This window comes from Tachyglossus aculeatus, chromosome 1, assembly GCF_015852505.1.
Source record: "Tachyglossus aculeatus isolate mTacAcu1 chromosome 1, mTacAcu1.pri, whole genome shotgun sequence".
Classification (NCBI taxonomy): domain Eukaryota; kingdom Metazoa; phylum Chordata; class Mammalia; order Monotremata; family Tachyglossidae; genus Tachyglossus; species Tachyglossus aculeatus.
The window spans coordinates 61,766,816-61,792,522 of record NC_052066.1 but is presented as its reverse complement, the minus strand read 5'-3'; the positions used below and the strand labels follow the sequence as shown (position 1 = coordinate 61,792,522).

The 25,707-nt window shown below is 43.1% G+C and overlaps 1 protein-coding gene across 8 annotated transcripts in view; it reads right to left on the bottom strand.

Annotated features, from left to right (window-relative positions):
- Positions 1 to 25,707, bottom strand: part of TNIK (TRAF2 and NCK interacting kinase) — a 560,172-nt gene that overhangs the window by 234,614 nt on the left and 299,851 nt on the right. For all 8 annotated transcript variants that reach the window (XM_038749188.1, XM_038749204.1, XM_038749246.1 and 5 more), the window contains exon 4: positions 4,460 to 4,585. In XM_038749188.1, coding sequence (XP_038605116.1) covers positions 4,460 to 4,585 — 126 coding nt within the window. The remainder of the gene's footprint in view (positions 1 to 4,459; positions 4,586 to 25,707) is intronic.

The window sequence follows — 25,707 nt, the reverse complement described above, 5'->3', positions numbered from 1 at the left end:
GGTTATAAAATTCAATCAGACACCTGAAACAACACAGGTTTGGTGAGGGACATAATGCAATCTTCAGTCTCCACCTTCAAAGGAGTTTCCTGGGAAAACCTTATTTACTTTTAAACACAATAATTTTCAATCAATACCCCTGTTCTCACTATTGAAGCTGCATGGTATAGTGGATGGGGCTCGAGTCTGGAAGTCAGTAGGAGCTGGGATCTAATCCTGGCTCTGCCACAGGTCTGCTGTGTAGCCTTGGGCAAGTCACTTCACTTCTCTGGACCTCGGTTACCTCATCTGTAAAATGGGGATTAAGAGTGTGAGTCCCATGTGAGACAGGAACTGTGTCCAACCTGTATACCCCAGTGCTTAGAATAGTGCTTGGCACATTGTAAGAAGTACCATAACAAGTATCATAATAACAAGTGCCATAATAATAATAATTATTATTATTTTAGTTCCTTTTAGTTCTCCCCTTTAGTTCCTGAAAAGCACTGTGGGGATTTTCTACCATGCAGCCCTCCATCCCAACAAGCTGATCGCAGATGTCAATAGCCTGAGAAGTGTTATCTGGCCAGCCCAGCTGCCTAATCCTATTTTTCTCTAATCCTATTTGTTAAGTGCTTACTATGTGCAAAGAAACTGTTTTGAGTGCTGGGGGGATACTAGGTGATCAGGTTGTCCTACCTGGGGCTCACAATCTTAATCCCCATTTTACAGATGACGTAACTGAGGCACAGAGAAGTTAAGAGTAGAGAAGTTAGAGAAGCAGCGTGGCTCAGTGGAAAGGAGCCCGGGCTTTGGAGTCAGAGGTCATGGGTTCAAATCCCAGCTCCACCAATTGTCTTGTATTGATTCCATTTCAATCAATGGTATTTATTGAGTGCTTACTGAGTGAAGAACCCTTCACTAAGGGCTTGGGAGAGTATAACACAATATAGTTGGCAGATACAAATCCCTGGCCAAAAGGAGCTTACAGTCGCCTTTGTATAAATAATCTTGGCAATACCTTTGAGTTTACTTATTCAGAGGTGATTAAACAGAAACAAAATCCAAAGAGAAATCATTTTCCACAAAGACTGCTCTAATTCAACTCTGATTTTACCATCACAAATTCTATAAATTCTGGTTCAAGAGGAGCACTGAAAACCATTTTCCCCATTAGGTGCTTCTGCTTTCTTTTTGCTTTCTATGGGCAGGTCTGTACTTTCTGTCTGCCTAATTGAACTTTCCAAGCACTTAGTACAGTGCTCTGCACATGGTGTACCCTCAATAAATACGAGTGAATGAATGAATGAATGAAGCCCATTGATGGACTGATTGACAGGCCTGTTACCTCTCCTAAACTCCCAACAGGCTTTGTGACCTCATGTGCTTTCAGGGAATAACCCTCAGAGATAAGTAATGGGTCTTTCTCACCTCCAGAATGCTTTTAATAGTTACCATTTGTTCAACCCAAGGGCAAAGCAGCCTCTAAACAATTCCTGGGGAGAACTACAAAATATCCTTCTGCGCACTCACATGACTGACAAGTACTGAACAGAAAAACAGATTCTGAAGTGGAAGAAGAGGTTGATGGTCATTTTCATGGAAATACTGCAGCTACTGGATTTTGCTCTAAACTTACTACTGGTAGCCCCTCTGTGATTCTGCCAGAGGGGACAGGAATGAGGATATAATATTTATGAGCCTTCCTTCTCAACTCCCCCCTTCCCCTTTTACTAATTCCACTGGGACTTGGGCAGTTCCAGGAGGAACTGCTGACAAAGAGTTAGAAACTGGGGAACTAAGGGAGAAAAAGGAAGGTAGAGAAGCATTAGTTGCCAATTAAAAAAAAAATAATGATATTCATTTAGCTCTTACTATGTGCCAGCCACCATACTGTGAAAGTTATATAACTAATAGAAGATAATCAGGTTGGGTATAAGTCCATGCGCAACACAGGAATTACGGTCTTAATCCCCATTTTGCAGATGAGGTAACTGAGGCACAGAGAAGCTAAGTGACTTAATCATTCAATGGCATTTATTGAGCGCTTACTATGTGCATGGCACTGTACCCTGTGCACGGACTTGCCATAGATCACACAGCAGACAACCAGCAGAGCGGCATTAGAACCCAGGTCCTCTGACTACCAAGGCCCAAGATCCTTCCAGTAGGCCATGCTGCTTCTCACTGAAAGGCATCAATGGACCATTTATCACCCACAGTGTCCATCTCTGGAGCCCCTTCGGGATGAAATTCTGCAGGATAAAGGATTCTGCAGCCCTGGATCAACCAGGCCTTCATACATGAGTCTCCCTGTTGTGGATTCAATCCCAGAGGACAGGGCCTGGGATGCTGGAGCAGCTGGAGGCCTAGTGGTATAGGGCAAAGTGGTTAGAAGACACAGGATATTTCAACTAGCTACAGCCTAGATGGGAGGTAATGCTTTTAAGTTCTGAGACTACTAGTCTAGAATTGTAATAATAATAATAATAATAGTGGTATTTGTTAAGCACATACTATGTGCCAGACCCTGTACTAAGCCCTGGTGTAGATACAAGCCAATCAGGTTGGACACAGTCCCTATCCCACATGGGCCTTAAATTGATTGATTGATTGATTGACTGACTGATATACTAACATTGGCTTACCCCCACAGTTCATATTTTCTTAGAGGGAAGAGAAAAAATAAACTTTTAGGCAATTAACAATTTGGAGTGTGGCTTTTCATTGTTATCATTATGACGTTGCATTTTAACGATAATGATAATAACGGTAAGCCCGATTTTCCCATTTGGATCCCGATGTGCAACCATGCATCCTCAAGAACGACAAGCATAAAATCGTGTACTCGGTAGCAGCTGCTCCCCCATACAACAGTTTGACTCCTCCCCACTGAACCTCTTTGAGGTGGCTGGGGAGGATGTCACGGAGAACAGAGAAGGATGGGCAGGACTTATGGCCCAATTTTTAGGAGAACAGCCTGCCCCTCTGGACACAGCAAAACCTCTCTAGGGTTTGATGCCACCTTCATCGTGCATCCTAATACACTTGTTAAGTGCAGACTATGGGTCAAGGGTAGTCCCTGTTCTTCATGGGGCTCCTAGTTGAAGGGGCAGAGAGAACAGCTATACAATCCTCATTTTAGAGATGTGAGGAGACTGAGGCCCTGAGAAGAGGAGTGATATGCCCAAGGTCAAACAGCAGAGTTGGGATAACACTATTACTTGTCTTGTCTTATGCCTTCGAGTCGTTTCCGACCCATACGGACACATCTCTCGCAGAACGCCCTGCTCTCCATCTGCGACTGTTCTGTGGATCCATAGAGTTTTCTTGGTCAAAATCCGGAATTGGTTTACCATTGTTGCCTTCCGCGCAGTAAACTTGAATTTCCACCCTCGATTCTCTCCTGTGCCGCCTCTGAGTTTTGACTTGTAGCAGGTTGCCTTCTGCTGGTTAGTCACTGGCCAAGCTAGGAATGGAATGGGTGTGACTCTGCTTGACTCTCCCTCCCTTTGCCGAAACTGGTAGAGTACTGGAAACTCTCCAAATGCGACCCTGAGTGGGGAATACTACTACTACTACTAATAACAATAATAATAATGATAATTATTGTATTTGATAAGAGCTTACTATGTGCCAAGCACTGTTCTAAGCGCTGGGGTAGATAAAAGTTAAACAGGTTGGACACAGTCCCTGTCATCATCATCATCATCAATCGTATTTATTGAGCGCTTACTATGTGCAGAGCACTGTACTAAGCGCTTGGGAAGTACAAATTGGCAACATATAGAGACAGTCCCTACCCAACAGTGGGCTCACAGTGGGCTCACTGTTCCACATGGGGATCACGCTCTTAATCCCCATTTTACAGATGAGGTAACTGAGGCACAGAAAAGTGAAGTGACATGCCCAAGGTCACACAACAGATAAGTGGTGGAGCCGGAATGAGAACCCAGGTCTCCTGTCTCCCAGTCCTGTGCTCTTTCCATTACTCCATGCTGCTTCCAAAGGAGGACTTCAAATTATATTTGAGCCCATGATCAGCGTAGGGGACATTATATTTTCTGTCAGAGCAGGAATGGTAAATTCTTAATCTATGTAACACAGGAGTGTACCTATCTTTAAAACCTTCAATGTGTACGTCATCTGAGGGGTAAAGGAAAGGAGTGAGAATGCAAAGAATCCTCCAGACCTTATCTAATCATTCCTTAGTCCATCCCCAATTATTCCTTTCACCATTCCTTTGATGTACAGAGGGGGACAAAATTCTTTTCATAACTATTACAATGGAAAAAATTGAGGCCCAGTAAAGAGAAGTTACATGTTCACATTACAAACTGATTCAATGGTAGAATCAGAAATAGACTCAAAATTCAGTTTAACAAGTTCATTTTGAAGTGTAGCACGTTAAAAGGAACTAACCAAGTTCACATGTCCTTTGCAGGAAAGAGAGGAGTTCACTTTTGAAAATGCTACATACCCAGAGCTGATCATCCATTCCTGGTGGATTCTTTTTAATGAACGCTCCATAGTATGTAGCTATATTTCGGTGATGAGAATATTTCTTCAACATGTTAATTTCTTGTTTGATTTCTTCCTCTTCATCCTGTATAAGAAAATAAAGTATGTCATTAAAAACCACTAGCGTTCTTCTTTAACTGAGTTTACATTTTATCTCATTATTAAATCATGTTCAGCCCTTTCGCAGTTCATTTTCTTCTGCATGATCATCGACTCAGTGGAAAGAGCCCGGGCTTGGGAGTCAGAGGTCGTGGGTTCTAACCCCAGCTCCGGCGCTTGTCAGCTGTGTGACTTTGGGCAAGTCACTTAACTTCTCTGAGCCTCAGTTACCTCATCTTTAAAATGGGGATTAAGATTGGGAGGCCCACGTGGGACAACCTGATTACCCTGTGTCTCTCCCAGTGTTTAGAACAGTGCTTGGCACATAATACGTGCTTAACAAATGCCACCATTATTATTATTATTACTAAATGCTGCAAAGAGAAACATGTGAAAGGTACAAAACAGCTTACTATTGCTTCTGTTTTTTTCCGTTTGAACTCTAAACATGGGAGCACAGCCTTAATGCTACCTAGACTGGAAGCGTAGGGACTGTCTCTATATGTTGCCAACTTGTACTTCCCAAGCGCTTACAGTGCTCTGCACACAGTAAGCGCTCAATAAATACGATTGATTGATTGATTGATATGTCTACCAACTCTGTTACAGTGTACTTGCCCAAGTGCTTTGCACAGTGTTCTGCAGAAAGCAGGTGCTCAATAAATATGATCGATCGACTGATTCACTGCCATCTCTTGGCCAGTGGGTCCTCAACTGAAGAAGCTGAGGGTTTTGATGCTCTTCACCTTAGGCCACTGTAAGAGTGTGTATGCTAATGATAATAGTATTTGTTAACCAATTACTATGTTCCAATCACTGTATTAAGCGCTGGGGTAGATAAAGTATACGTACCTAGGACACAGTCCCTACCCAACATAGCCTAAGGAGGAGGGAAAACAGGTATTTGAACCTCATTTTACAGATGAGGAAGCTGAGGACCAGAGAAGTTGTCACTTGACCCACAGAAGGAAGAAAGCAACATGGCCTAGTGGATAGACCACGGGCTTGGAAGTTAGGACCTGGGTTCTAATCCTGACCCTGCCACTTATCTGCTTTGCAACCTTGGGCAAGTTACTTCACTTCTCTGTACCTCAGTTACCTCATCTGTAAAATGGGGATTAAGGTTTAAGAATGTAAGCCCCATGTGGGACAGGGACTGTGTCCAACCTGATTAGTTTGTATTTACCCCAGCAGTTAGTACAGTGCCGGGCATATAGTAAGCGCTCAACAAATATCATAAAAAAAGTGGCAGAGTCAGGATTAGAGCCCAGTTCTATGACTCCGAAGCCCATGGTTTTTTTTTTTTCCACTAGGCCATGATTTCTCTCTAGTTTAGGAAGTCAGAAAATTGAAATATAACAAAGCATCTTGGGATCATTTGTTTTTTAAAAAAGTAGTTCATTGTATGTATTTAAGTTAACTTACAGATGCTGTAGCTTCCTACCCATTGGGAAAGCAGCACATCATCCACTCAGACTGAAATCTTGGGTGTTTAGCCAATACTAAGAACATGATGAATGTTGCGGAGCAAAAGTCCTGCTCGTTGGGTGTAAACGCTTGCAATTTCAGAGCAGTGAAGCATAACAGAACATGGTTTTACCCCTTTTATTTCTGAGTATCCTCAAATAATAATAATAATAATAATAATAATAATAATAATGGCATTTATTAAGCACTTACTATGTGCAAAGCACTGTTCTAAGTGCTGGGGAGGTTACAAGGTGATCAGGTTGTCCCACAGGGGACTCACAGTCTTAATCCCAATTTTACAGATGAGGTAACTGAGGCGCAGAGAAGTTAAGTGACTTGCCTGAAGTCATACAGCTGACAACTGGTGGAGCCGGGATTTGAACCCATGACCTCTGACTCCAAAGCCCGTGCTCTTCCCACTGAGCCACGATGCTTCTTCAAATAAGTTACTTTGATCCTTCTAGCCCAGAAAATAGTAGTGACGGGAAACATCTACCACTGTGCTCTGGTGACGACTGGACTGTAGGCTAATTAAATGTCAATCATTTCTTTTGCCCCTGCATTGCACAACCACGATGGATTGTTTGAGGATAGTGGGGAAATTCCATTTCCAAGATATTTGATGTTGGTCAATTTAAAGGAGTTACTAGTGAGTGGTTCGAAACTTGAGGGAAGTGTTCATATCATTTAGCAACTGTCTATTAGTGATCTAGAGAATGAGGGCAATGGTAAAGTACAGACATTCCCAAGTGATACAAACTTCTATAGTGACTATGGAGAACTGAAGCCTAAGAGATCTAATACTCGACACTGCAGGCAATCCAAGTTTATTAATCATTCTGAGGTTTAAAGAGTGAGGAGTAGCAGTGAGGAGCAAGATAGGAGGCAAACTAATTCTGAAAGGGGAGGAAATGAAGGATACAAATCAATCTATCATATTTACTAACACTTTCTGTGTGCAGAACCCTGTTTTAAGCACTTGGGAGATTACAATACAACAGAGTTGGTAAGAATGTTCCCTGCCCACAGGGAGCTAATGAACAATGGGAAAAATCGTGTGAATTTTGCGTGATCCTTAAATACAAGGAGGATCAAATGATTAAAAAAAAAACTAAAAAAAAAGCTGTTCTGTGTGAGATCAATGACCCATCCACCCCAATATTCATTCATTTGTATTTATTGAGCGCTTACTGTGTGCAGAGCACTGTACTAGGCGCTTGGGAAGTACAAGTTGGTAACATATAGAGACGGTCCCTACCCAACAGTGGGCTCAATATGTTACTATCCTGGAAACTTTCAGCTCCTATGACGATCCGGAACAACTGCCCTACCCAGTTCCAGATTAAGAAAACTCTCATTTACCTTTTCACTTAATGAAATTTAATCTACACAGGGAAAATACAATTCTGCAAATGTCCTGTCTGCAGAGAAGTGGGGGACCTATACGCTCAACCAGTCAAACAGCTGGTTGAACACTTCCCTGACTACTTCCTCCTTTCCTCTTTCCCCGCTCCCTTCTTCATCACCTGGAGTTGCTCCCGTTATTCATCCTCCCTTTAAGCCCCACAGTATTTATGCACATATCTGTAATTTATTAATTTATATGAATGTCTGTCTCCCCCTCTAGACTGTGAGCTCACTGCGAGCAGGGAATGTGTCTGTTATATTGCAATATTGTACTCTCCCAAGTGCTTAATAGAGTGCTCTGCACTCAGTAGGTGCTCAATAAATATGATTAACTGACTGACTCCCAGGGTGGTTTATCTGCAAATTCACACTGCGCAGGTGAATTCAGCAGTGCAGCAAGTGTGGGGTGTATGGGAAGAAATATTTACTTCTTCCCTTAGCAACTGACTTACACAAAATCATGAGACCCACCAAAGACCACTGGAATGATAAACACAGAAAAACACAACAAAGAACAGTTGCGTGTGACAGGACTGTGGCTTCACATTGGTCTTTTTAGCCACATATGACTAATAGGTTGATTTCACAGCCAGAATCAGTGTGGCTCAGTGGACAGAGCATGGGCCTGGGGGAGTCTGAAGGATCTGGGTTCTAATTCATTCATTCAATCGTATTTACTGAGCGCTTACCTGCTCGACCACACTTGTGACCCTGGGCAAGTCACTTCACTTCTCTGGGCCTGTTACCTCATCTGCAAAATGGGGATTAAGAGTGTGAGCCCCATGTGGGACAGGGATTGTGTCCAATCTGATGAACTAGTTTCTAACCCAATGCTTAGGACAAGTGCTTGGCACACAGAAAGCACTTGGCAAGTACTGTAATTATTATCATTATTGTTCTGTGGATATGGAGGAAAACCATGGAGACTATCTACAGCTATATCTATGTCCATTTACTTTTTTGGGGGGGTATTTGTTAACTGCTTACTTTACAGGCACTGAACTAAGAACTGGGGTATCTACAAGCTTATCAGATTGGACAAAGTCCATGTCCCACATGGGGCTCACATTCTTAATCTCCATTTTACAGATGAGATATCTGAGGCCCAGAGTAGTTAAGTGACTTGCCCAAGGTCATACGCAGCAGACGAGTGGCAGAGCCAGGACTAGAACCCAGGTTCTTCTGCATCCCAGGCCTGTTCTCTATCTGCTAGGCCACACTGCTCCTCGAATCATATATCTATGATTGATAGATTCATTTGTATTTATAAATATAGATTTTCCCTTCCTACATTAGGATTTTGTTACACAAATAATGTGAACTCTTATAAAGAAAGGGTCCCAAATTTATTAGCCCACAAAATGTTTCATCAGTTCTCTTTCCCCACAAGAGTAGTAAAGTAAATGAAAGCATTTTCATTTGGCTTTTCTATCCACCCAGCATAAAATGTGACTCACCGTGGGTAAAGGGCTAGCTGCTAGGCTGATGTAATAATGTGTACTAGTAACGATAATGAAGAGGAGGATAGCAGTAGTCGAAGTGATGGTGGTGGTGAGCAAAATATTCCTGTAGTGAAATCTTATTTAATTGGGGTGTTGGGAACTGGTCCAGTTTTATTAGGAAAATTGGACACAGCTTAACAAAACAATGTTACCAAATTGATGCCAACTGTGAAAAGTTGAAAAAAGCTATCATTGTGAAATGGGATTTATCAAGGGCTGAAGGTTCCTGCTGAATTGAGTAGCAAGGTGATCACTCATTGTTTTCATCACTAATAATAAGAACAGTATTTGTTAAGCAATGACTTTGTTCCAAGCACTTATGTTTGGGTAGATACAATATAAACAGAGTGTACACCATCACTCTGTATGGGGCTCACAGTCTAGGGAGGGAGGAAGAACAGGTATCAAATCCCCATTTTACAGATGAGGAAACTGAGGCACAGAGACTAATAATAATGACGGTATTTGTTAAACATTTACTATGTGCCAAGCACTGTTTTAAGCACTGGGGTAATAATAATAATAATAATTTTGGTATTTGTTAAGCGCTTACTATGTGCAAAGCACTGTTCTAAGTGCTGCCGTCACTGCAGCACGCCCCCATCCCAGCAGAACCGAGGGGGCAAAACAATCAGTCAACAATAATAATAATCAAAATAGTGGCATTTGTTAAGCGTTTACTATGTGCTGAGCATTGTTCTAAGCACCGGGGTAGATACAAGGTAATCAGGTTGTCCCACGGGGGGTTCACGGTTTTAATCCCCATTTTACAGATGAGGTAACTGAGGCACAGAGAAGTTAAGTGGCTTGCCAGATAATCAGATTGTCCCACATGGGGCTCACAGTCTTAATCCCCATTTTACAGACGCAGTATCTGAGACCCAGAGAAGTTAAGTGGCTTGCTCAAAGTCACACAGCAGACAAATAGTGGAGCAGGAATTAGAACCCACATCCACTTGCTCCCAAGCCCGGAATCTTTCCACTCAGTGGTATTTTTTAAGTACTTAACTGTGACAATCACCGGGGTAGATACCAGATAACCAGATCAGGCACAGTCCCTGGCTGCCATAGGGGTTCACAATCTTTGAGGTGGGAGGGTGGTTTCACCCCCACTGACTTGCCCTAGGTCACACAACAGGCAAGTGGCAGCGTCTGGATTAGAACCTAGGTCTCCTAACTCCCTGGTTCCTGCTTCTCCCAGGAGCAGTTGAACCAACGATCCGGAAGAGAAGGAATTACAGTGACAGTGGGGATAAAGGCTGTAGTCATTACCACCATCTGCTCACTGAACCTCACTGAATGAAATGGACTCCAATTTCCCATTATGATCTGCAGGGCACAAACCCTCAAATGGCAATTTCTGCTCAAATTTACCTAAAATTCAATTTAAGATCAGAAAGCCTCAAAGACCGCAAAATATAGCACAATGACTTTCCCTGAAAAGGGAGAAACAAGGGAGATTAGGGTGAAAGAGTCTTAGGAAGCTTGTGGGCAGGGAACATTTCTACCTACTCTGTTGCACTGGACTCTCCCAGGCACTAAGTACAGTGCTCTGTACTCAGTAAGTGCTCAAACAATGCCATTGATTGGAAAAATGGAGCTCATCTCCTTAGCTGGCAGGAAACAACTACAAGATAGTAGTTCATTCATTCATTCATTCAATCACATTTATTGAGCACTTACTGTGTGCAGAGCACTGTACTAAGTGCTTGGAAAGTACAATTCAACAATAAAGAGAGACAATCTCTGCCCACACTGGGTTTACAGGCTAGAAATTCAGGAGTATGAAAAGCAGAAAGAAATTAGGTGACTATGCAACACAGACCTGGTGGTCAGAGGGCCTGGGTTCTAATTCCGACTCTGCCACACACTTGCTATGTGACCTTGGGCAAGTCACCTGACTTCTCTGTGCCTCACCTGTAAATGGGGGATGCAATACCTATTGTTCCTCCTACTTAGACTGCAATAATAATAATGATAATAATAATAATAATAATAATAATAATAATAACAATCAATCAATTAATCGCATTTATTGAGTGCTTACTGTGTGCAGAGCACTGTACTAAGCGCTTGGGAAGTACATGTTGGCAACATATAGAGATGGTCCCTACCCAACAGTGGGCTCACAGTCTAGAAGGGGGAGACAGAGAACAAAACAAAACATATTAACAAAATAAAATAAATAGAATAGATATGTACAAGTAAAATAAATAAATATATAGAGTAATATATACATACAAACATATATACATACATACAGGTGCTATGGGGAAGGGAAGGAGGTAAGGCGGGGGGGATGGAGAGAGGGAGGAGGGGGAGAGGAAGGAGGGGGCTCAGTGTGGGAAGGCCTCCTGGAGGAGGTGAGCTCTCAGTAGGGCCTTGAAGGGAGGAAGAGAGCTAGCTTGGCGGATGTGGGGAAGGAGGGCATTCCAGGCCATTGGGATGACGTGGGTCGGGAGTCGACGGTGGGACAGGCGAGAACGAGGCACGGTGAGGAAATTAGCGGCAGAGGAGCAGAGGGTGCGGGCTGGGCTGGAGAAGGAGAGAAGGGAGGTGAGGTAGGAGGGGGCGAGGTGATGAAGCTGAGGGTGAGGAGTTTCTGCCTGATGAGCAGATTGATTGGTAGCCACTGGAGATTTTGGAGGACGGGAGTAACATGCCCAGAGCGTTTCTGGACAAAGACAATCCGGGCAGTGGCGTGAAGTATGGATTGAAGTGGGGAGAGACAAGAGGATGGGAGATCGGAGAGGAGGCTGATACAGTAGTCCAGACGGGATAGGATGAGAGCTTGAACGAGCAGGGTAGCGGTTTGGATGGAGAGGAAAGGGCAGATCTTGGCAATGTTGCGGAGCTGAGACCGGCAGGTTTTGGTGACGGCGTGGATGTGAGGGAGAGAGTGGAGTTGAAGATGACCCCAAGGTTGCGGGCTTGTGGGATGGGAAGGATGGTAGTGCCGTCAACAGTGATGGGAAAGTCAGGGAGAGGGCAGGGCTTGGGAGGGAAAACAAGGAGTTCAGTCTTGGACATGTTGAGTTTTAGGTGGCGGGCAGACATCCAGATGGTGATGTCCTGAAGGCAGGAGGAGATGCAAGCCTGGAGGGAGGGGGAGAGAGCAGGGGCAGAGATGTAGATTTGGGTGTCATCAGCGTAGAGATGATAGTTGAAGCCGTGGGAGCGAATGAGGTCACCAAGGGAGTGAGTGTAGATCGAGAACAGAAGGGGACCAAGAACTGAACTTTGAGGAACCCTCCCAGTAAGGGGATCAGAGGGGGAGGAGGAGCCTGCAAAAGAGGCTGAGAATGAACGACCGGAGAGATAAGAGGAGAACCAGGAGAGGACGGAGTCAGTGAAGCCAAGGTTGGATAGCGTATTGAGGAGAAGGGGGTGGTCCACAGTGTCGAAGGCAGCTGAGAGGTCGAGGACAATAATAATAATGACAATAACAACAATAATAATGGCATTTAAGTGCTTACTATGTGCAAAGCACTGTTCAAAGCGCTGGGGGGGATACAAGGTCATCATGTTGTCCCATGTGGGGCTCACAGTCTTCAGCCCCATTTTACAGATGACTGTAAGCCCCATGTGGGAAAGGGACTGTGCCCAACCTGATTAACTTGTATCTAACCCAGTGTGTAGAATAGTGCTTGACACATACTAAGTGCTTAACAAATACCACTAAAAAAAATCCATTTGAGAAAGTCACTATCAAGTGAATTTATTAAGGTTGCTTATGCTGCAGACTTTTCAAACAGACAAGTCTTTAAAGCTAGAGTAAGTTCTGTGGGAAAGATGTTTCAAATTCCTTTGCTAAACTTAGTGTTTTTTTCTGTTTCTTGCGTATTTAAACAAGACCAAATTCAACTTCAAAATGAACTCTTGGACAGAGTGAATAAACAGCCACTGACACAAACCATTCACAAACAAAAAATTCCAGAAGATATGTTGGCTAAAGAGGAACTTTTGAAAAGCTCTCCTCAAGATTAATTCTTTCAGTTGGAATAACGGTCCACGTTGGCTAAGAGATTCAAATAGACAGTTAAAGTTTTAACATCTCCAAGGAAATGGACTGGCAACAAACAGAGTTAGGTAAATTGAGTATTTAGTAGTCCCTGAGAGACACATTTTTAAAATCATTTATTTTTCATGACTACCTATGATTTTTCCCCCCAAAATGCACAGAGTAAAAAATACATTCCCAGAACCAAATAAATGGCTCTGGGATTTCTCCTGGCACAGAAAGGGAATAATTTTGGAAGCATGTTCTAATGCTTCTGCCTTGGAGTCTGATTGACAAGTGGTATTTACTATTCTTTTGTCCAATTTTCTGTCTTTGCAACTCATATTCATGTCAAGTCCTACTGATTTAGTTAGGAAGCGATTTTTCCTTTGATACGTCTCCAGCTCTCCCTTTCTCCCCCCCCTTTCTTCCCTCTCCATATCCCTTTCTTTTCCCTTTCTTTCTTTCTTTCTTTCTTTCTTTCTTTCTTTCTTTCTTTTTCTCTCTCTTTCTTTCTTTCTCTCTTTCTTCCTTTTTCTTTTTCTTTCTTTCTTCCTTCCTTCCTCCCTTTCTTTCTTTCTCCCTTTCTTTCTTCTTCCCTTTCTTTTGTTTTTCTTTCTTTCTTCCTCCCTTTCTTTTTTCTTTCTTTCTTTCTTCCTTTCTTTCTTCCTTTCTTTTTCCATTCCTTCTTTCTTCCTTTCTTTCTTCCTCCCTTCCTTCTTTCCTTTCTTTCTTTCTTTTTTTCCTTCCTTCCTTCCTCTTTTGTTTCTCTCTCTCCCCATCCCCACCCCCACCCCACTACCACCAAGTGGTGCCACATTTCCTTTTCCTAAACAAGAAGGAGGAGAAACTCTAAATGGCAGGCATATATTGCCAATCTTCTTCATTATAACAGGACCAGGGCTGGAAATGTTTCTATGGGTAAGAAATGGAGTTTCAAGGGATTTTGAGAAAAATCAGCATTTACTTTGCTCTTTGCCACCTGTTCTACATTTCAGGCCCTGGGCTGAGGAAACTCTCTCTGAATGTGCCCCTTTTGACTCTCCCTGGAACTGCTTTTACACCCTGTGGCTGGGGCCACTGTCAATCAATCAACGGCAATTATTTAGCATTAACTCTGAGAACGGTACTAAAGTGTTTGGGGGAGTACGATACAGTAGAGTAGGTAGGCATGATCCTTGCCCACAAGGAGCTTACAGTCCAGAGGGGGAAACTGACATTAAATTATATTACACATGGATATGTGTGTAGAATGGGGTGAAAACTGAATGAGTACAGGCCCAAGTGGGTAAACAACACAAAAGGGAGGGCAGAATTCTCTCCTATGTACATGGGCCAGGACCTGGGTTCTAATCCTGGTGCCACCACGTGTGTTATGTGATCTTGGACAGGTTGCTTAACTTCCCTGTTCCTCAGTTACCTCATCTCTAAAATGAGGATTAAGACTGTGAGCCCCATGTGGGACATGGTCTGTGTCCAACCTGATTAGCCTGTATCTACCCACGCGCTTAGCACAGTGCCTGGCACATAGTAAGCACTTCAAAAATACCATAAAAAACTAAAAAAGGCAGGGCTGACTTTAGCTTCTCAGAAGAACTAAGCACCAATCAATCAATCAATCAATCGTATTTATTGAGCGGTTACTGTGTGCAGAGCACTGTACTAAGCGTTTGGGAAGTACAAGTTGGCAACATATAGAGACGGTCCCTACCCAACAGTGGACTCACAGTCTAGAAGGGGGAGACAGAGAACAAAACCGAACATATTAACAAAATAAAATAAATAGAATAGATATATACAAGTAAAATAAATAAATAAATAAATAGAGTAATAAATATGTACAAACATATATACATATATACAGGTGCTGTGGGGAAGGGAAGGAGGTAAGACGGGGGGACGGAGGGGGGACGAGGGGGAGAGGAAGGAGGGGGCTCAGTCTGGTAAGGCCTCCTGGAGGAGGTGAGCTCTCAGTAGGGCCTTGAAGGGAGGAAGAGAGCTAGCTTGGCGGAGGTGCAGAGGGAGGGCATTCCAGGCCATTGGGATGACGTGGGCCGGGGGTCGACGGCGGGACAGGCAAGAACGAGGCACGATGAGGAGATTAGTGGCAGAGGAGCGGAGGGTGCGGGTTGGGCTGGAGAAGGAGAGAAGGGAGGTGAGGTAGGAGGGGGCGAGGGGATGGACAACCTTGAAGCCCAGGGTGAGGAGTTTCTGCCTGATGCGCAGATTGACTGGTAGCCACTGGAGATTTCTGAGGAGGGGAGTAACGTGCCCAAAGCGTTTCTGGACAAAGACAATCCGGGCAGCGGTGTGAAAAGGAGGACGGTATATGCGAAGGGAATAGGGAATGCATGCTATTCAGATGGCCAAAGCACATCTCCTCCAAGAGGTCTTCCATGACAAAGCCCTCTTTTGCTTTTCTTCAACTCTCTTCTGTGTTGCCCTGACTTGCTTCCTTTATTCATCCCTCCTCTCAGCCCTACAGCACTACGTGCCCATCTGTAACTTATTCATATTAATGTCTGTCTCCATCTCTAGACTGTAAGCTCACTGTGGGAAGGGAATGTGTCTGTTATATTGTGCTCTCCCAGCACTTAGTACTGTATTGTGCACACAGGAGACACTCAATAAATGTGACTGGTACACTACGATGCACACAGGAAGCATTCAATAAATACAATTAACTTACAGACCGACTGACATTCATTCAATCATTCAATCGTATTTATTGAGAGCTTACTGCATGCAGAGCATTGTACTAAGCCCTTGGGAGAGTACAATACAACAATAAACAGACACATTCACTGCCCACAGTGAGCTTACAGTCTAGAGATGGAGACAGATATTAATAAGAATACATTACAGATGTGTACATAAGTGCTGTAGGGCTGAGAGGAGGGATGAATAAAGGGAGCAAGTCAAGGCAACACAGAAGAGAGTTGAAGAAAGGCAAAACAGGGCTTAGTCATGGAAGGCCTCTTGGAGGAGATGCGCCTGCAATCTAGAGGGGAGAAGACAGATGTTAATATAAATAAGAAAATTACATACATGTATATGAGTGCTTTGTGGCTGGGAAGGGGGGAAGAACAAAGGGAGCAAGTCAAGGAGAAACAGGAGGGAGTGGAAGATGACGAAAAGGGAGGCTTAGCTAGGGAAGGCCAGCTGGAGGAGATGTGGTTTCAATAAGGCTTTGAAGGTGTGCGGGGGAGAGTAACAGCCCTGGGTTCTGGAGATCACTGGTATCTGCCTCTTTTACCTTACAATTGATTGATTGATTAATTGATTTGGTTAAAATGGCTCTTCTGGCTAGCTGGCAACCAGGCAGATATATAAACAACCATAAACAACTAAGGAAAGACAACTCAAGGAGCTTCTTTGCATCTACTGGAACTTGTTTACATCTAATTTCAGATGACAAGAGTGGGAAATTATCCTTACCTGTGTAAAAATATTAACTATGATAGGATTTTAAAATTGGATTCATTATAAATGGTTTCAATAAAAATGAGCTTGCCAACTCTGTTTTTCTGTCACTCATCTAGGCTTCTTTCTTCACTTGATCATATTTACTGATCACTTATTGTGTGCAGAGCATTGTACTAAGTACTTGGGAGAGTACAATATAAAACAGTCGGTAGACATGTTCCCTGTCCACAGTGAACTTACAGTCTGGAGGGGGAGACAGGCATTAATATAAATAAATAAATTACAGATATGTACATAAGTGCTGTGGGGCTGAGAGAGGAGTGGCTTAGAGGAAAGAGCCCGGGCTTGGCAGTTAGAAGTCGTGGGTTCTAATCCCCGCTCCGCCACTTGTCTGCTGTGTGACCTTGGGCAAGCCACTTAACTTCTCTGGGCCTCAGTTACTTCATCTGTAAAATGGGGATTAAGACTGTGTGCCCCAGGTGGGACAATCTGCTTACCTTGTATAATAAAAAAAAAATTAAGTGCATAGTACAGTGCTCTGCACACAGTAGGTGCTCAATAAGTACCATTGAATGAATAAGTTGAAAAAAGCAAGGAAATCCCAGTGCAAATACAATTTCCTCCTCCTTTCTATTGCCTTATTTGCAAGAACTTCCACCAGGGAGAGAATAGGAGCAGGAAGAGGAGGTGAAACAAATCTATCAATCATATTTATTGATCACATACTGTGTGCAGATCGCACTGTACTAAGTGCTTGGGAGAGTACAGTATAACAGGTTTGGTAGACATCTACAAATCAGTCAGTTGGCTATTTGCTACATGTGGACAATCCTGAACGGTAAAGAAGTCACAACTCAGCTAAAATGAAGTCTGGGGGTGACTCACGAATTTTAGCTATTTTAGCTGAACCCCGTTAATAGAGATGAAGGTCACATTTTTAAAGCATCTCAGTGCGTCCCACTTAAAGGGTGAAGGAAAGAAACTTTTCTAAAAAGCCTCACGGGTCCCTATTATGGCACTTGTCTCCAGGAAAACATGGCTGGTTGGCAGAAAACCAAAATAAGGACATGACCTCAGACATTCCAGGGCTTTTTCACACTGACTAGTGCTACTAGTTATAAGTGTAACACATAATTCCCGTTGCAATTGATTTTTTTTTTAGCATTTCTCTCTTTCTTTCAGTATTAAATTAACTAGGTGGCTCTAACTAGCTCCTGGAAGAAGGCAGACCGATTACAGGATGATGCTAACTAAAGGGAAAGCAGTGTGGCCTAGTGGAAAGAGCACTAGCTTGGGAGTACGAGGCCCTGGATTCTAACCCGACTCCACCACCTGTCTGCTGTGTCACTTATCTGTGCCTCTTTTCCCTCATCTGTACAATGGGGATTTAATACCCGTTTTCCCTCCTACTCACATAATAGTTGATTATCTTGTATCTATCCCAGAGTTCAGTATAGTGCTTGCCCCAGAGTACACACTTAAAAAACACTACAACATAACTACAATTATTGCATTGGTTATGACTGTGCTAGAAATGAATATGGAGAGAATCTGTTCTACCCACCTTCTCCTTGGAAGGAAATGACTAAGCAAGTGCCCAACAGCCTTGGGATACTAGATAATATGGCATTCTGTAGTTATCAGGGGCACCAGACTAGAAGGAACATGCCTGGCTCCTGAAACAAATGCACAGACAACTGTAATGGTTGGTGATTCAGGCACGTATCATAAAAACAGCTCCGGTTACCTTGAAAACTGTCTCTCTTCCCCTTTGTCATTACCTAGTTGGAAATATTGGAGCAGCCAGATTTCTAAATTATGGCTTAGGAGGAAATATCAACATTATTTTTTCTTTCTTTTCCCTGAACACCAGGCATTTAATTCCCTTTTAATCCCTTTTAACACAAACTTTTCCATTTCCTCCACAGTGAGAACCCGCAGCTACAGTGTCCCAGCAAAAGAGAGGCTCTTATGTCAGGATGCTTGATGCCATGATCTAAAGGATAGATCCTGGGAGCTAAGAGTCCTTGGTTCTAATCCCGACTCCACCAATTCATTCATTCATTCATTCAATTGTATTTATTGAGCGCTTACTGTGTTCAGAGCACTGTACTAAGCGCTTGGGAAGTACAAGTTGGCAACATATAGAGACGGTCCCTACCCAACAATGAGCTCACAGTCTAGAAGGGGGAGACAGACAACAAAACAAAACATGCGGACAGGTGTCAAGTCACCAGAATAAATACAAATAAAGCTAGAATAAAATAAAGCTAACATTTTGTTATCTAACCTATACACTTACACACACACAAACACACACACACACACATATGCATATTCATATGATTCAAAAGCTCATGCTTGGTGAGATTTGTGCCACCTTTCTGTCTGATCTGAATGAGGATTCAAATAAAAATGTGCCCTCTTCTTTACAGTGTGAGAAAATAAGGGGTAGAGAAGGTAGTCTAAATCCCATTTGCTAGTTCATTCATTCATTAAATCGTATTTATTGAGCGCCTGTTGTGTGACCCTGGGCAAGTCACTTAACCTCTCTTTGTGCCTCAGTTTCCTCACCTGTATAAAGGGAATTAAATGTCTGCTTTCCCTCCCCCTGCTTTCTCTACTGTGGCATATGGGTCAGTGACAGGGAATATATTTGACCTGATTATCTTGTATCTACCCCAGTTCTTAGTTCAGTGCTTGGCACACAGCAAGCATTTAACAAATACTATCACTACTATTATTATTGATAATAATAATAATTCTGGTATTTGTTAAGCGCTTACTATGTGCCAAGCACTGTTCTAAGCGCTAAGGTAGGTACAAGGTAGTCAGGTTGCCCCACACGGGGTTCACAGTCTTAATCCCATTTTACAGATGAGGTAACTGTGGCACAGATAAGTTAATTGGCTTGCCCAAGGTCCTACAGCAGACAAGTGGCAGAGCAGGGATTAGAACTCACATCCTCTGACTTCCAAACCCATGCTCTTTCCACTAAGCCACGCTGCTTCTTATTGTTGTTATTATTAGCATTATTATTAACAGTAATAGTAGTATTTAAGAAATTAACATGAATAGGATAAACCAGCGATGGCAGATAAAACAGTCTTAAACAAATATCAGGTTCCAAACCTTAAAGGACCTAGGCAAGTGAGATGGATGAGACAGAGAAGCAGTGTAGCTTAATGATACATATAATGATATAATGATATCATAAAATAAATGATACTTTATTTTATTTTGTTAGTATGTTTGGTTTTGTTCTCTGTCTCCCCCTTTTAGACTGTAAGCCCACTGCTGGGTAGGGACTGTCTCTATATGTTGCCAATTTGTACTTCCCAAGCGCTTAGTACAGTGCCCTGCACACAGTAAGTGCTCAATAAATACGACTGATGATGATGATGATGATGATGATAGAGCAGGGGCCTGAGCGTCAGAAGGGTCTGGGTTCTAAACCCAGCTCTGCCACTTGTCTGCTGCGGGCAACTGACCTTGGGCAAATCACTTAACTTCTCTGTCCCTTAGTTATCAACTGTAAAATGGATATTAAGACTGTAAGCCCCATGTGGAACAGGGATTTGTGTCCAACCTGATTAACTTGAATCAACCCCAGTGCTTAGTTCAGTGCCTGGCACAGAGTAAGCGCTTAACAAATGTCATTAAAAAAAAACACAAAAAGTTGATATGGGATTTAAGAAAATTCCCGCACAGACAGCAATGAAGTTTCAGAGTGAATTTAAACAAGAAAACTCCTTGGGGCAAAACCGTATTTACCAATATGGTTGTCCTAGTGCCTAGCACAAACAATGAGATAATAATTTTCTATTCCTACTGGGGAGCTGACTAGATTAAATTGCACTTTCAATTACTAAGTGTGGGGTCCCCAATGTGGGGTCTGGAAAGGTGTGATGGGAGTTTGGGGTGACCTTCTGGGGCATAAAAAGAGGTGATGGATGCATTTAAGCAGCCAAAATCGGTGCTCTGGGAAGGATGTCCCTGGCTTTCAGGTGCTCTGAAAGCAGTGGGCATCTCCTCTCCTTTCTCAAGACTGAGCCCGAACGAATGGGATGATCTAGGAGGAGAGGGTGCCAGGGCTCCCTTCCCCTCTGGCCCTGGGAAAAGATGTGGGTGGAAAAGAGCTTTATATCGGTTATTAAAACCAGTGGAGCAACCTTGATGTCTTCCTTCTGGGCAGTTCTGTGATCTCTCCTTGAACTGAAAGTAATTTACTTATTTATATTTATGTCTGTCTCCTCCACAAGACTGAAAGCTAGTTGTGGGTGCGGAATGTGTCTGTTTATTGTTATACTGTACTCTCCCAAGTGCTTAGTACAGTGCTCTGCACACAGTAAGCGCTCAATAAATACAATTGACTGACTGAAAGCTTGACCCAGGACAACGTTTCCTTCTGAGCTTTTCTCAACAAAAACATGCAGCAGGCAGGAACCTGAAAGTTAGCCACCATACTACATGGTTTACATGTATTATTACATGGCTGCACAAACAAGCAAAGTGCTTTTCCACAAATAAGTTTAGACCTGCATCTTTAAACAAACACCTGGAAGTATACTATCAATCAAATGCTGTTTGCTCCCTGAAACCACAGCTCTAAGCCAACATAAGAATTCTAAAGCACTACTTCTGGATGGTTTTGTTTGACTGTTTGGTTTGTTGTTCTTGTTTCAAAACTGCTAATGCTATCAAGGATAAAAATAACACCCACTCCAGAGGGCCTTTATGACTTCTAGACTACATCTCTGAAGCTTCCTGTTCTGGGAAAGGAAAGCAGTAGGAAAATACAAGTGGGACAGAGAAGAGTTGGCTGGGAAAAAAAATGACAGGGGGCAGCTGATCTTGGAAATAGAGGGTGAAAGTGAAAAGAATTTCCAAATCCCTTAAAACCCTAGGGGATGCAGGATAGGAAATGACAGGATCGATAACCCCAGATTAAAGTAGAAGTCAGAAAGAAGAGGATGGCTCAAGAAGAACACAAGTGCCTGGATCAGGGCACTGTACGAAAAGGAGAAAGCTGGAAAGTTTAGCATTAAAGATGGCGCAACGGCCACCTTTAATGGCATTAAAGGAGAGAAGCCACATGGTTCAGTGGTTAGAGCATAGGCCCGGGAGCCAGAAGGACCTGGGTCCTAATCACAGCTAAGCCACTTGTCTGCTGTGTGACCTTGGGAAATCACTTCACTTCTCTGTACCTCAGTTCTCTCATCTGTAAAATGGGGATCAAGACTGTGAGCCCCATGTGGGACAGGGACTGTGTCCAACCTGATTAGCTTGTATCTACCCCAGCACTTAGAACGGTGCCTGACACATATTAAGCATTTAACAAATACCATAAAAAAATGGCTGAGTGGTCTGAGTCAAAGAATGGCTCAAACTGAGGAAATATGCATTAGAACTCTGGCTTAAACTTCCTTTTTGGCTCAGAACAACTCTCACCACATCCCTGATCCAATTTCCTTCCTCATCTTTATTGTTGGCACAGAAGTGCCACGAAAATTAATTACTCCAAGGTGCTTCGGCCTATATGATAGTCATAACTTTTTAAATGAATTAAGGGAAACTTTCCTGCTAAGCTTCCCCAGAAGAGAAAGAAACTCAGAAGCTAATTTTAAATCTTGGCATGTCTTATATTGAGGAGTCTTCACCTGAGGGAAGGGGAGGGGAAAGGTATAGAGGTCAGGGAGTAATTAGAGATGAGGAAAAGAAAGGACAGTAGAATTAGAGACCCGGGAATGCAAGCAAGAGACGTTTTCTTCAAAAGACAACTGGGTTGGAAAGTAACAGAGGCCAAAAGAAATCCAAGCCGACAAAGGCTAGGGAGGAAGAAAAAACCACACATTTTTCATGAGGTAGGAAGCAGCATGGCCTACTGGAAAGAGCACAGGGGTTGGGAGCACTGGCTGATACTGCCACTTTCCTGCTGTGTGACCTCAGGCAAGCCTTTTAATTTATCTAGGCCTCAGTTTCATCATCATCTGTAAAATGGGGATTCATTACCTGTTTTCTTTCCTCCTTACACTATATAATCTTCTAACCTAGCGCTTAGTACAAGTGCTCGGCCCACAGCATATACTTAAATGCTGCCACATTCATTACCAAGTGCTTGACGATTGTCTAGGCATCTCCCAGACTCCACTCTGGCCATGGCCTGCAGCAGGTCTGATTAAGAAGGGGGAAGTGAAGGGACAGAAGTTCATCATTTGATAGCAATGGAGTTTAGGCCCGGTTTTAAGCACTGGCTTATAAGATGCCGACCATTTACCTCAGCTCTGTATTTTGTGAACCAATAAATGTGGTAGCATTTCTACCTATGTACTTCAAAACACTTGCCAAAGTAACATAATTAGGAGGGATAGCAAAAAGAGAAATGATGTTTAAGGTAACAAGAACAAAACTCAAGCCACCACAAAAATAATTTTGCATTAACTCATTCTCTCATATTTTAGTACAACTCTCCAATACAAAACATAAAGGAACCTAAGAGAAGGTTCACACAAATTCTACATATCAATCTGGAATATTAGGGAAAGAGGGCTGCTCTTTTCAGTTTTGGGCATCGTGGCCAAGGGTTTGAGAACTGCTCCAATGAGTCCCAACCCCACAGCACTTGTGTACATACCTGAAATTTATTAATTCATTTATTTATATTAATGTCTATCTCCACCTCTAGGCTGCAAGCTCATTGTGGGCAAGGAATGCGTCTATTTATTAAGTTGTACTCTCCCAAGCTCTTAGTACAGTGCTCTGCCCACAGAAAGCACTTAATAAATATGAGTGAATGAATGATTGAACGAGTAATCTGAACATTCAAGAAGACAATGTGCAGCTTTTTTTGTGGGTTTTCTCATTAGCCAACTCTTGTCTGCACTGTAGGCACAATTGAGCTCCCAACCAGAAGTGGCTTTATGTGAGCAAGAAGGGAATGACTGTATGATTACAGCATATACATGCTCAACAGAACAACATTAATAATAACAGCACTTGTTAAGCACTTACTATGCTCCAAGCACTGTTCTAAGCATTGGGGTAGTCGCTCTCACAGCTTCAACTACCCTCTCTATGCGGATGACGCCAAAATCTACCTCTCCTCCCCTGATCTCTCTCGAGGCTGGGATCTCCTCCTGCCTTCATGACATCTCTACTTGGACGTCCTCCCACCACCTCAAACTTAACAGGTCCAAAACAGAGCTCCTCATCATCCCTCCCCAACCCTGTCCTCTCCCAAACTATACCGTCACTGTAAACGGCACAACCAGGCTTCCCGTCTCACAAGCCCATAACGATGGTGTCATACGAGAAGCAGCGTGGCTCAGTGGAAAGAACACAGGCTTGGGAGTTAGATGTCATGGGTTCTAATAGTGGCTCCGCCACTTGTCTGCTATGTAACCTTGGGCAAGTCACTTAACTTCTCTGGGCCTCAGTTCCCTCATCTGTAAAATGAGGATGAAGACTGTAAGCCCCATGTGGGACAACCTGATTACCTTGCATCTACCCCAGCGGTTAGAACAGAGCTTGGCACAAAGTAAGCGCTTAACACATACTATTATTATTATTATTATTATCCTTGACTCTGTTCTCTCATTTAACACACATAACCAATCTGTCACCAAATCCTGTCGGTTTCACCTTCACAACATCACTAAGATCTACCCCTTTTCTCTCCATCCAAACTGCTACAGCATTAGTATAATCACTCATCCTATTCTGCCTAGATTACTCATCAGCCTCCTTTCTGACCTCCCAACCTCCTGTCTCTCCCCACTCCAGTCCATACTTCACTCCGCTGCCCAGATTATCTCTCTACAGAAACACTTAGGGCATGTCACCCCCCTCCTCAAAAATCTCCAGTGGTTGCCTATCAACCTTGTGTCAAACAAAAACTCCTCATTATTGGCTTTAAAGCCTTCCTTCACCTCGCCCCCTCCTACCTCACCTCCCTTCTCTCCTTCTACAACCCACCCCGCAGACTTTGCTCCTCTTGTGCTGTCTCACTGTGCTTCCATCTTGTCTGGTTTGCCGCCAATCCCAGGCCCAAATCCTACCTTTGGCCTGGAAAGCCCTCCCTCCTCAAATCTGCCAGGCCATCACTCTTCCCCTCTTCAAAGCCCAGGTAAAGGCATATCTCCTCCAAGAGGCCTTCCCAGACTACGCCCCACGTTTCATCTCCATTCCCTTCCATGTCACCCTGATCCTTTGCTCTTCCCCCCCTCCCCACCCCACGGCACTTATATATGTAATTTTATTTATTTGTATTGATGTCTGTTTACTTGTATTGATGTCTGTCTCCTCACCCTAGACTGTGATCTCATTATGGAAAGGGATTGTCTCTCTTTATTACTGTACTGCACTTTCCCAAGTGCTTAGTACAGTGCTCTGCACATAGTTAAGCACTCAATAAATATGACTGAATGAATGAATACAAGTTAATCAGGTTGGACACAGTCCCTGTCCCACATGGGGCTTACACTCTTAATCCCCATTTCATAGATAAAGTAATTGAACCCCAGAGAAGTGAAGTGGCGTGCCCAAGGTTACACAGCAGACAAACAGCAGAGTCGGAACTAGAACCCAGTCCTTCTGATTCCCAGGCCAGTGCTCTATCCACTAAGCCAAGCTGCTTCTATGTGTGGTGAAAAGTGAACATCATAGTTCAGTTAAGAAAACGTCTATTTGAAAAACAAGACAAAATCTGTTTTTTTTTAATTGTTGTTCCACCTCAGCTCTTGTGATAATAATAATAATAATAATTTGTTAAATGCTTACTATGTGCCAAGCACTGTATTAAGTACTGGGGTAGATACAAGATAATTAGGTTGGATACAATCCCTGTCCCACATGGGGCCCATAATCTACTGGGGGAGGGGGAAAAGGTACTGAATCCTCATTTTACAGATGAGGAAATTGAGACACAGAGACCTGAAGTGACTTGCCCAAGGTCACACACAGCAAGCAAGTGGCAGAGCCAGAATTAGAACCCACGTCCTCTGACTCCAACTTCAATGCTCCTTCCACTAAGCCACGCTGTTTCTCAGTTCATTCATTCATTCATGCAATCGTATTTATTGAGCGCTTACTGTGTGCAGAGCACTGTAAGCACTTGGGAAGTATAAGTTGGCAACAAATAGAGATGGTCCCTACCCAACAGCGGGCTCACAGTCTAGAAGGGGGAGACAGACAACAAAACAAAACATATTAATAAAATAAATAGAATAAATATGTACAAATAAAATACAGTACTAAATATGTACAAATTTCAATTTTATTTATTCTGATTCCACTGATGGTGAA